The sequence below is a fragment of the Nicotiana attenuata genome, chromosome 9 (assembly GCF_001879085.1).
Source record: "Nicotiana attenuata strain UT chromosome 9, NIATTr2, whole genome shotgun sequence".
NCBI lineage: Eukaryota > Viridiplantae > Streptophyta > Magnoliopsida > Solanales > Solanaceae > Nicotiana > Nicotiana attenuata.
The window spans coordinates 46,865,802-46,878,448 of record NC_031997.1 but is presented as its reverse complement, the minus strand read 5'-3'; the positions used below and the strand labels follow the sequence as shown (position 1 = coordinate 46,878,448).

The 12,647-nt window shown below is 35.3% G+C and overlaps 2 protein-coding genes across 2 annotated transcripts; both read right to left on the bottom strand.

Moving 5' to 3' along the window:
- LOC109232696 lies at positions 1,878 to 3,419 on the bottom strand. Its single transcript, XM_019398444.1, has 3 exons — positions 3,012 to 3,419; positions 2,366 to 2,800; positions 1,878 to 2,246 (listed from the first exon to the last, which is right to left on the bottom strand). Exons 1-3 carry the CDS (start codon positions 3,417 to 3,419, stop codon positions 1,878 to 1,880), a joined length of 1,212 nt encoding a protein of 403 aa, XP_019253989.1.
- On the bottom strand, positions 5,445 to 8,702 carry LOC109232382 (RNA-binding protein CP33, chloroplastic). Its single transcript, XM_019398123.1, has 4 exons — positions 8,131 to 8,702; positions 7,216 to 7,317; positions 6,844 to 7,116; positions 5,445 to 5,742 (listed from the first exon to the last, which is right to left on the bottom strand). Exons 1-4 carry the CDS (start codon positions 8,569 to 8,571, stop codon positions 5,689 to 5,691), a joined length of 870 nt encoding a protein of 289 aa, XP_019253668.1. The 5' UTR covers positions 8,572 to 8,702; the 3' UTR covers positions 5,445 to 5,688.

The window sequence follows — 12,647 nt, the reverse complement described above, 5'->3', positions numbered from 1 at the left end:
GTGAGGAGAGTTGCATAAAAAATATTTTCCTAAAAAAACTATTTTCTACTCTCTAACCAAACAATAGAAAATATTTTCCGGAAAATATTTTCCACTTACCAACCAAACAAGAGAAAATAAGTGATAAAACCACTCATTTTTCATGAAAACATTTTCTAGGAAAACATTTTCCATGGAAAACATTTTCCTTCGTACCAAACACACCCTTAGATTTATTAATATCACTTGAATGATAAGACGATGAATAAATGTTGAATACTACTTTTAATGCGAAAGAATTACTAAATTAATTCTTACGAGTACCAGAATTTTAGAGTTTATTATTTAGATTAAGTTTAAAGTCAAAGTCAATACNCAATTTTTTAGAGACTTCGGGAAGGGGTGGGGGGAGGGGGGAGGTGGGAGGGGGGAGGGGGGAGGGGGTGAGGAGAGTTGCATAAAAAATATTTTCCTAAAAAAACTATTTTCTACTCTCTAACCAAACAATAGAAAATATTTTCCGGAAAATATTTTCCACTTACCAACCAAACAAGAGAAAATAAGTGATAAAACCACTCATTTTTCATGAAAACATTTTCTAGGAAAACATTTTCCATGGAAAACATTTTCCTTCGTACCAAACACACCCTTAGATTTATTAATATCACTTGAATGATAAGACGATGAATAAATGTTGAATACTACTTTTAATGCGAAAGAATTACTAAATTAATTCTTACGAGTACCAGAATTTTAGAGTTTATTATTTAGATTAAGTTTAAAGTCAAAGTCAATACCTCAATCGTTTATTATGTTCTGTTTAACTATTTGTCTTTTCTAAAGGACAATTGCAAATATCTTTCGTATCAGTGATTGTTATAAGTTATAACCAAGAAGCAAAAAAAATTGCGTACCCATTATCCTTTTCCATGTCCACATTAATTTTTCAAAAGTACAAATGCAAGAATTTAAGCATTTTTTAGTTGTTAAAAGGCGATGATGACACCATAGCAACTATTATTAATCTGCCACATCAATTTGTGTATCATTAATTAAGTGTTGCTCATAGTATAATAATCCATACTGTTAAGCATGTATTGCCACTATAATAAAGCATGTTTAGTCCAACACATGTTTTTGGTGTGTTTATTTTCGCAACTTCTGTGGAATAATAATGTACGTCGGTTTATTTGTACAAGAAACTCATCCCAAACATTATGGCGAAGATGACAATGTATAGCCGCTCTCAAAATAAATATCGAAAAAATGTATATTTGTTTAATATTTTTTTGTATATATATACATTCTACATGTTATATACAAAACTTAGACAAATTTAATACTACTTTTTCGGCTATCGAATGTATATAATTTAGGCGCGGACTAAAAGTGATAATTTGCTTGTACTAATATGTAATACTCCTCATTAAAAAAAAAATCAACAGGGTAATTAAGTAATTTGTAAAAAAAGGAAAAAGAAAAAGAAAAAGAAAAAAAAGAATAACTAACCAAAAGAAAAAAAAGTACAATAAGAGATGAATTAGGCTCAAAGCCCTACGTTAACTATCAAAGGAATTGGGGGCAAGAAATTTAACTCGGCAGAAGCAAAAAACGCACAGAAGCATCCAAGGCAAAACCACAAAGTGGGTTTTTCTCTTTTCTAGCAAAGGGATTTACGGAGGAGGAGAATAAGTTAGGTAATTGAATCCTAAATTTTTTCCATGGTAATTTATATAAGTCTTTTTTTTTTTTTTGGTAATTAGGAATTTTCATTAATCACCAATGAAGCATTACAAAACCATAGTTGGCTTACATACTCAGCCTATTGTCTTTGAGATGTATCTCTCTCCCCTATACATGTAATTACAGTACTCATTTCCTCTCTACTTATATTTACATCAAAACTGAAAATTCTGTATAAGCTGCCTATTTTGATTTGTTGCTCTAACATTACATATGCATGCTATGTTCCTAGCTAAGTCTTCAGCTTTCTTGCTTTGCTTTTCAAATATCCTAAGGTTTCTCTCGTTCCATATCTCATGAATTGCTTCTGCATATACCATTCTGAATATTCCTGCTTTACTTGATTTCCCTCTTGCATTCTTAGCTGCCCGTTGCCAGTGTTGATCCCAGGATGTTGCCCACAGTTGTTGCCTTTGCATCCATTTCAGTAGCTTTGTCCAAACATTCTTAGTATACTCACATTCAATGAAGATATGATTTCTGTTTTCATCATGTTTTTGACATAGACTGCATTCCCTGTCCACCTGCATCCCCATTTACTCAATTTGTCACTAGTTAGCATCCTGTCATGGAAGTATAGCCACATAGTGAACTTAGCTTTTGCCCTTGCTTCATTTCCATACATGAACATCTTCCATTCTACCTTTGGTAATTGTCCCAACATAGCCAAATATAACTGTCTGATCATGCTATTATTCTGCTTTTGCTGGATATGAATTGTTGTCACTGATCTTCTTGCCTCTATCATTTTTCTAACTAGCCAGGATGCCTGCTGTGGTATTGGCATATTAGATATCTGTTGCCCTTTTATATAGTATGCATGAATCCATTTGATCCACATCTTGTCCTCTTTATTTGCTAGATCCCAGTAATTCTTTGCTGCTGCTGCTGCTTTGTTCCATAGCTTAAGGTTGATTAGGTTCGGTCCCCCAACACTTTTAGGTGTGCACAATTTGTCCCATGCCACCAAAGATCTTCTTGTGATAGTATTAACTCCTGACCATACATAGCTTCCGCAGTATGCCTCAATAGTCTTCAGTACCTTGCTAGGTATTAGAAACAGTTGAGACCAATAAGCCTGAATACCAAATAGCACAGATTACTAATTGAATTCTTCCAGCATATGAGAGTTTTTTTGTTGTCCATGAAGAGATCCTTGCCACCATCTTTTCAATAAGTGGCTGCCATTGAGCTATGTACATCTTCTTAGTGGTTAGGGGTACTCCAAGGTATTTAACTGGCAGTGTACCTCTAGAGTAACCAAATTTCTGGACTATCTCATCACTTACCAACTGAGTAACTCCTCCAAAGAAAATTGAGCTCTTTTCATGATTAGCCTTTAAACTTGAAGCTGCATAGAAATGATTAAGACAGTGTTGTAGTTGAGTTATTGAGGTCATGTCACCCCTTGCAAATAATAGCAGATCATCTGCAAAGCTCAGATGAGTTATGCCATGCTTAGCACACCTTGGGTGATATTTGAATTCCTTTTCTTTCCTCAGTCCATTCAAGCTTCTACTCAGGTACTCCATAGCAATTGCAAAGAGGAAAGGAGACATGGGGTCTCCCTGTCTCAATCCCTTTGCAGCTGGAAATGGTTCAGCAGGTTCTCCATTGATGATAATTGAGTAGAAAACGGTCTTCATACATGTAAGCACCCATTGGAGGAACTTAATAGGAAATCCCAACTCAATCATTACCTGTTCCAAGAATATCCATTCTACAGAGTCATAAGAATATATGAGATTTTCTTTACTCAATACTTAGCATAATATTAGTGATTATTTTGTTAACTAAGAGAAGAAACAAATAAATTTACGTTACTTTTAATTTAGTACAAACATGGATTCTCATTAGATGAATAAGTATTTTTTTAATCTTATAGCAAATAATTTAGTCTAGTGTAGAATCTTGAATGCTTGTAAGGCACTACGTGAGGACAAGAAACAGTTTCATATGAAAATAAATCAAATTCTTAATGCCCATTTGTATATAGTAGTATCAATAAATTATAGGATCAAACAGAGATTCAAAGGCTTTTGTTGAAGGCATTATTTTACAATTCAGAGGGTAAATTTTCTTACTTCAATTTGGTTAAGATTATCATCTCGGTGTATGTAACTGCGTTAGGTACGAAAGAAATTATTGTTGGCAGTGATCCTATATGATTTAGATTTATACATATGTTTGGCATAATCTGGGATAAAGGAAAAATATTGAAGAATTAATATACGAGTAAGTTGGTATTGATAGGTTATAGACTAGTTGAATTACTCATAGTATAGAGAAATATAATTCGGCAAATTGATGGTAGAACATAAAACTCTGAGGATTTGGGTAATCTAAATTAGCCATGAATTAGCTTAAGCAAAGAAATTAACACGATATCGATATTGGTGTGATTATAGATTGATTGAAGAAAATCATACAGATCGCTCGAGGTGACGAGTTTGATATTTCGACACGAGTACTATGAGTAGTAATCTTACCACAATTTGTATTTTCATAACCTGCAGGGTTTATACGTTATTTTGAAAATAAAATATGTTACCGAATGTTTGAAAATGCATGTGGGACAAGTCCTTTACTTGATATGGTACTGAACAATTTACTGGAGATGTTTACCGTTATTTAAAATATTCTCACTGTTATTAGACATGTTTTACTGTTACTTGAGATATGGGTTACCATTACCGAAATGGATTTACATGATTTGATAAGAATTGATATGCCCTTTATTATTTTGAAAATGCTTTCTTATGGATATTTACTGGTTACAAGAAAAAGTATAAATGGGAGGAGACTTTGAAGGATCCCGTAGCTAACGGCGGGTTCGTTAGACCTGGTGCACCTTGTATTTACAGATTACCGAGTACAGTTATAGCCCTCGCTAGCGGGAAGGTAGAACTAGCATACAGTTACGGTTTTTCCTCGAGTAGGGACCTACAGTTATATTTGACTCCTTTTACGAAGAGGTCCATACAGTGATACATATTACATGATCCTTTTCTGGAAACCTCCCAAATATAAAGATTTGCTATGACACTATTTACCGAGTTTATTATTGAATTATTAAATTGATTTTGTTACAGGAAACACATGATGAGACTGATTATTATTACCGTTTTAAAAAGGGCATTTTATTTGGAGATTATGATACAAGCATTTTTTTCTGACTTGTCCCCTATTAAAACGGTTGTGGTTAAGTATTTTTACTCACTGAGCTAGCGACTCATTCACCGCTAATAGTTTTACAGAGACAGCAGTAGACGCAGGCAAGAATTCCGTTAATTAGAGTACACGAGTTGGCAGTTCCCGGTGAGCCCCGCATTTATTCGCGTGGGCAAAAATTCTTATTTTATTTGTTATAATCTCTTTCTTGAAACTCTTAGAGTCGCTCCATAGTCATTTTTATGAGTGTCATAAGTATTCTTTTGTTGATATAGACTTGTGATTCGTATTAGACTTTCCTATCGTATACTTGGAGATGAAGTTAGTATTATTGTGTTGGAAATATTTGGTGAATGAGGATTATAACTTGTTTGGTCGATATAGGTTGGTTGTGTTGTTGATTTCTAAGAGAGGTTTATTTTCAGATAGTCCTAAAACAAGGGAAACTCTTTCCGATTTTTTGTAAATTATCGATGAGGCTTACTTGAGAGCACTTGCTCCTAAGCGCGATCATGATCCTAAATTGGGTTGTGACATAATAAGACTGCCAATTAGTTTGAGTCACATTAATAGCTCCTCTAAAATATGAAAGGAACAATGATATCTCTAAATTATGCAAGGCAGTAAAGAAACAAAGAAAGAAAGCTCAACCTATGGAAGATGTAATTCAAATGGTACATCTCCCTTAGTCCTAGTTAAAGCCTTTAGCCATCTTAATCCATCAATAAAACATTATTCTTCTATTGATGGCAAATTTTCAACTTTTACAACTAATATACATGAATCTTGTCCATCTTATTGTTTCTTCCCTTGTGCTAAGCTAATGCGCATTGCCCTTCCATCCAGTTCCTGAAATGCACAAATACAAAAGGGGCATAAATTGTAGAAGTTCATTCATTTTCTCAAGAAATGACAACCAGGTTTAGAAGTAAAGGCGGATCCTGAATTTTAATTATATGGATTCAAGATTTTGATTTCAACTATTGAACACATCACTTTGTTTGAATTATGGATAAATAGCTCAACTTTTAAAGTAATTTTAGTGAATTTTATACTGAAAATCTAGGTATAACTATAATGGTTGGATTTGCCCCTATTTAGAAGCAACAAATTATATAGGCTTTCAGATAGTTTCTTTTGAAAAAAGCAGTCCAAAGTATGAACATGAAGTGATCTTCTTCTAGTTTGGGGGACAAAATCCGACATTTAAGTTTTACGCACTAATGATGTAAAAATATGTATAAAAAAGGATAGCACAGTACATTAAGCTCCCGTTATGTGCAGAGTTCGGGAAAGGGTCGGACCATAAGGGTTTATTTTATGCAGTCTTACCCTGCATTTCTGCAAGAGCCTATTTCCACGGCTTGAACCCGTGACCTCCAAATCATATGACAACAACTTTACTAGTTACGCCAAGACTCCACTAATAATAACAGTAACCAACTTGTTATAATATGTTAAATTCCACTGACTACTAGTATAATTTTTTTACGCGATTAGTATATATAACTTATAGCCTGTTTGGCCAAGCTGCAAAAATCAGTTTATTTTGAGAAGTGCTTTTTTTCAAAAGTGCTTTTCTCAAAAGTACTTTTGGTGAGAAGCAGTTTGTGTTTGGCTAATTAGTTTGAAAAGCACTTCTGAGCAACAATTAGTGTTTGACCAAGCTTTAAAAAACTGTTTCTAAGTGTATTTTTCTCAAAAGTGCTTCTCGAAAAAGTGCTTTTGGAGAGAAGCTACTTTTTTCTGCTTCTCCAAAAACTCCTTCTGCTTCTCCTCAAAAGCACTTTTTTTCCTTCCAAAAGCTTGGCCAAACACCTCAATTTTTGGCAAAAAAAAAAAAACACTTTTGGCCAAAAAGAAGCTTGGCCAAACAGGCTATTAATCCTTTCTCAAGAAGTGATCTAAACTAATGAAATGCTTCAAAAAGTAAGTTCAAGAAATGCATACCACTCCATTAAGATTTTGAAGGGCATTCTCCAATTGTTCTCTATTCTCATAGCTCACAAAACCATAGCCACGAGATCTCCCTGTCTCACCATCGTATAGTACCCTAGCTCCAACCACAGTTCCATATTCTTGAAATGCTTGTGCCAAACTTTCAGATGTGACTGACCAGGCCAAATTACCAACAAAGAGTTTGTGTTCAGTTTCTGGGTAAAGGGGTTCTTTTGGTTTAGGCTTGTCTGAGAAATTCACCCTTAAGGTTCTCCCACCATACTCCTGAAATCAGTAAATCTTGCTTCAATTTTATAGCCTCGAATCAGCTCAAATTCAGAAATATTTTGTGATTCGCGAAAGGAAATTGAATTAATTTCTTACTCTTCCGTCTAGATTTTCGATTACTGTTCTGCAATCTTCAAGAGAACTCATTGTCACAAATGCAAATCCTCTGCTTTTACCTGTTTCCCTATCATAAAGAACCTGGACATAGAAGATATATAATGTGGTTCAAAAATTGGATACAGGAACCTAGCCTGTAGATCAAACACTTAATCTACTTCATGAAGTAACTATAACATAATAAGATTTCAAATATTCAATCCTGATCCGGTGCAAGTCGTTAGCAAGAAAATAATATTTGTATATAAACAATGGAGTGAAAAATAGGTAACTAATTTAACACTTCAGATCCCTGGTGTACATCATCTCCATGAGAAGGTGTACCATTTTCCGAATTGTTAGATTTCGCCTCAAGGGTAACCCAAAGAGAACTCAAAACTTCAGTTTGAATCAAATTTAACATATTTTTCTTTACACAAACCAAGGTGAAAGTATATAAACAACAATTATGCCTTGTCTTACTCCTAGACAAGTTACAGTCAGACTATCATTGATCAACATATTTAGGTCACCTAGGTGAAAGTACATGAACCAAGATATTTAGGCCAAGCCAACCCAAAAATATTTTTGGCAGGTGTAACATAGTCCTCTTTTGGTTAAGTCTGCACAATTTATTTCTCAAAATGTGTCACACCATTGAGATTATTTCTACACCTTATTATTTGTATCTTCTTTTACTTATTAAAATATCAATATACGACGTTATCTCACACCCAACATATCTTATAGATTAAGCCACTAATCTCTTAACCAAGCACAAGAAAACATAAAAGCTTTATTTTGATCCATTCTTAAATTGGGTTGAATTATCACATATACGATTATAAAGCAAGCAGTTACCTTATAAAACTAAAAGCTTTTTTCTTTTATTCCAAATTTTAGTAAAGTACATACCTCAACAAGCTCAGGAGTAGCATAGTCTTGAACAATTCCAGCAAGTTGTGCACTATCACAAAGATACGGCAAATTCCCAAAATAAAGCTTAGTATTCACACCTTCACCTTCACTACTACTCTCTTCAGAACCCTCTCCTCCTTTTTCCTCCACCACCACTTCCTCTTCAACCGCCACCGCCTCGGCCTCTTCCTCCTCCACCGTCACCGCCGCTGCCTCCTCTTGCGCCACCGCAGCCGCCAACCTCGGCACCACCCTCCACTTCTTAAAAACTGAAGTCACTTCACATGATGATGAAAATACTAACGTAATATTTGGTGTTCTAGTGGATGAAATTTTGAGGAGATGATCAGAGTTATAATTAGGCCATGTTTTAGAACGTATAGAATGAAGAGTAGTGGAGAATGAAGAAGCTACTGCTGTGGCAGCTGTGGCCGCCATGTTTTTGCCGGAATCTTAGTTGAAATGCGGTGGTGATTTGATCGGAGATTTTACAAAAGTGTAGAGAAGTATGGGGTTATTACAGTGTGTTTTGAGTGCTGATGTGTGGAAATGAAATCCAAAGAGATAGGAGAAATATACATGAGGTGGATATAACTGATAAGGTTTTTGGATTTTTGCTTTTCTTGTCGTGTTGAAAATTGAGCTCTATTTTATTGGTCTTTTTGTAACGTTGGTGTTTTCTTAGCCACAGTTTATTTCTTTTATTGTTTATTTTTTATGTTGAAAAACTTCTAAAGAGAAATGGAAAAAGTAATTTGAACCATAAGTATAATTAGAGTTGCAGTCAAATTATAGCAGCTATGTCATGTCTAGTTGCTGCACATATCGTGTTGATGTACCCACTAACTATATGTTTATCTAAAATTCCTTTTATGTTATAAAACAATAAATGAAGAAGAAGAGTATTGCAGAAAAAAGTAGAGAGCGGAATTTTTATTGATATTGGATGAATTACAATGGAATAGAACCATGTATTTATAGGGAGAGGGTCATTTAGCCACCAAGTAATGAACCCTAGAATCTTTCTAAATATAGACATTCACCATAAATAAAATTCTATTTATAACACCTCTGCTTGAATGTCTATTTAACAAATAATGTGCCTCGTTAAAACCTTAACTAAACTAAAACCCAGTGGGAAAAACATTCTAGTAAAGGAAAAAGAGTACACATATCTAACAATACGCCTTTTGGTTGCCTCGTTAAAAACCTTGCAAGCAAAACCCAGTGGGACAAAACCTTGTAAGGGAAAAAGAGTGCAACGCGCATTAACTCCCCCTGATGAGAGCATCAATTCACATCCTTGAGCCTTCGCATTTCAATCTTGTGCACCATCTTCAAAAGATCTTTGGTAGAGATTTAATGAACAAATCAGCCATATTAACTTGAATGAATCTGTTGCACATTGATATCACCATTCTTTTGAAGATCATGTGTGAAAAATAACTTCGGTGAAATGTGCTTTGTCCTATCTCCTTTTATGAATCCTCCCTTCAATTGAGCTATGCATGCTGCATTGTCTTCATACAAAATCGTGGGTAGTTTGTCACATTTCACACCATATTTGTCTCGAATAAGATGTATTATAGACCTCAACCACACACATTCTCGACTTGCTTCATGAATAGCAATTATCTCAACATGATTAGATGAAGTAGCCACAATTGATTGCTTAGTCGATCGCCAAGATATGGCAGTGCCTCCACAGGTAAACACATAACCTGTTTGAAACTGAGACTTGTGTGGGTCAGATAAATACCCAGCATCGGCATAACCAACAAGATCGGGACTGCAATTATTGCCATAAAATAAGCCCATATCGGTAGTCCCTTTTAGATACCGCAATATGTGTTTGATTCCATTCCAGTGTCTCCTTGTGGGAGCAGAGCTATATTTTGCTAAGACATTAACTGAAAAAGTTATGTCAAGCCTCGTAGTGTTAGCAAGATACATTAGTGCACCAATTGCACTAAGATATGGTACTTCAGGACCAAGTAGCTCTTCATTCTCTTCTTGAGGTCGGAATGGATCCTTATTCACATCAAGTGATCGAACAACCATCGGAGTACTTAATGGATGTGCTGCATCCATGTAAAACCGTTTCAATACCTTTTCTATATAGGCAGATTGATGAACAAAAATTCCGTTTGCCAAATGTTCAATTTGCAAACCTAGACATAATTTTGTCTTTCCGAGATCTTTCATCTCGAATTCCTTCTTTAAATAATCAATTGCCTTTTGGAGTTCTATAGGAGTTCCAATAAGGTTTATGTCATCAACATATACGGCAAGTACAACAAATTCCGATGTTGTTTTCTTTATAAAAACACATGGGCAAATGGCATCATTTAGATAGCCTTCCTTTAATAAATACTCACTAAGACGATTATACCACATTCGTCCTGATTGCTTTAGACCATACAAAGATCTTTGCAATTTGATTGAAAACATTTCCCGGGACTTTGAATTATGTGCGTTTGGCATTTTAAATCCATCGGGAATTTTCATGTATATCTCATTATCAAGTGAGCCATAAAGGTAGGCGGTAACCACATCCATTAAATGCATGTCAAGCTTTTCATGGACAGCAAAACTAATGAGATAACGGAAAGTTATAGCATCCATAACGGGTGAATATGTCTCTTCATAATCGACACCAGGCCTTTGTGAAAATCCTTGTGCAACAAGGCGTGCCTTATATATTTGTACCTTGTTTTTCTCATTTCTCTTGCGTACAAAGACCCATTTATAGCACATGCTTAACACCATTAGTGTTTGGACTATAGGCCCAAAACTATTCAGTTTTCGCCGTGAATTCAACTCTGATGTGATTGCTTCTTGCCATTTTGGCCAATCTGTCTTTGTCGACTTCTCCAACAGATTGAGGTTCAGATCTCTTATCTTTCATAATGCTATATGCAACATTATATGCAAAGACTATATCCACCACTATATCAATCGACTTCAAATTTTGTCTCGATATGATTGGATTTATCGTATAGTTTTCCTTATTTTTTTTGAGTCTCGGGTCTCAGTGTGTTTCCCTCATGAATCTCAGAATTTGTTAAATCGGGGATTTCTTCTCATGAGACTCTTTCGTAGTGCCAAATCATTTGTTTTCCTTTTTCTAGGATTTCGATCTTTGGAACCCAATGGTCTGCCACGTTTTAGGCGTGCTTTTGACTCATTTAGCTATGACACTAGAAGATTGTCCAATAGGGACATCAATCGGATTGGAAACATTCTCTGCAGGAATATGGATTTTGTTATCCTTTTCAGATCCGTAAATGCATTCTGGCATTTGCCATTTTGCTATTTTTTTTGCTAAATGAATTAATCTTTTGTCACCTCTTTTTCACAATAGAGGCACGTGGATCAAGATGAGACAATGATGAGTTTTTTCACAAATTTCCCGTTGGTTTCACCATTTTCTCCCCCTAATTTTGGAAAAAGTGTCTCATCGAATCGGCAGTCTGCAAATCGAGCAGTGAATAAATCCCCCGTTAATGTTTCAAGATAGCGAATAATGGAGGGCGATTCAAACCCAACATATATTCCTAACCTTCTTTGGGGACCCATTTTTGTGCGATATGGCGGTGCTGCAGGCACATATATTGCGCATCCAAATATTCTTAAATGGGATATATTAGGTTCATGACCCAAAACTAATTGTAACGGGGAATATTTATGATAATTTGTCTGTCCGAGACGAACTAGCATTGCTGCATGCAAAATGGCGTGACCCCAAACAGAAGTGGGCAGCCTCGTTTTCATGAGTAACGATCTTGCTATCAATTGCATACGTTTAATTAAAGACTCTGCAAGGCCATTTTGAGTGTGAACATGAGCTACAGGATGTTTCACTTTTATCCCAATTGATAAGCAGTAATCATTAAATGCTTGGGATGAAAACTCAGCAGCATTATCAAGTCTAATAGACTTAATTGGATTATCGGGGAATTGCGCCCGTAATCAAATTATTTGTGCCATTAATTTTGCAAACGCGAGGTTGCGTGATGACAATAGGCACACATGAGACCATCTAGAAGATGCATCTATTAAGAGCATGAAATATCTAAACGACCCACTAGGTGGGTGAATAGGTCCACAATTGTCCCCTTGTATACGTTCCAAAAACGCAGGGGACTCAATTCCAACCTTTGTTGGTGATGGTCTAATAATTAACTTGCCTTGATAACAAGAAGTGCAAGAAAATTCATTATTTAAAAGAATCTTTAAATTCTTTAATGGATGCCCATTTGAGTTTTCTATAATCCGTCTCATCATAATTGATCCAGGATGTCCCAATCGATCATGCCAAAGTACAAAAGTATTGGAATCAGTAACCTTTTGGTTTACAATAGAATGTGCCTCAATTGCACTAATTCTTGTCCAATACAGGCCACAAGATAAAGATGGGAACTTCTCAATAGCCCTTTTCTGGCCAGAGACATTTTTGGTAATAATGAGATATTCAAGATTATTCTCATCTATTGTCTCAATATGATATCCAT

What these genes read in the sequence shown, in the direction of transcription:
- LOC109232696 (XM_019398444.1), bottom strand. Translation starts at nt 3,419, where the DNA reads ATGATTGAGTTGGGATTTCCTATTAAGTTCCTCCAATGGGTGCTTACA. An exon ending in TTGGAGGAGTTACTCAGTTG is followed by an intron (nt 2,801 to 3,011) that starts GTAAGTGATGAG and finishes TTTGGTATTCAG; the next exon opens with GCTTATTGGTCTCAACTGTT. An exon ending in TGTTGGGACAATTACCAAAG is followed by an intron (nt 2,247 to 2,365) that starts GTAGAATGGAAG and finishes ATGGGGATGCAG; the next exon opens with GTGGACAGGGAATGCAGTCT.
- LOC109232382 (XM_019398123.1), bottom strand. Translation starts at nt 8,571, where the DNA reads ATGGCGGCCACAGCTGCCACAGCAGTAGCTTCTTCATTCTCCACTACT. An exon ending in CTACTCCTGAGCTTGTTGAG is followed by an intron (nt 7,318 to 8,130) that starts GTATGTACTTTA and finishes TTCTATGTCCAG; the next exon opens with GTTCTTTATGATAGGGAAAC. An exon ending in TCGAAAATCTAGACGGAAGA is followed by an intron (nt 7,117 to 7,215) that starts GTAAGAAATTAA and finishes TACTGATTTCAG; the next exon opens with GAGTATGGTGGGAGAACCTT.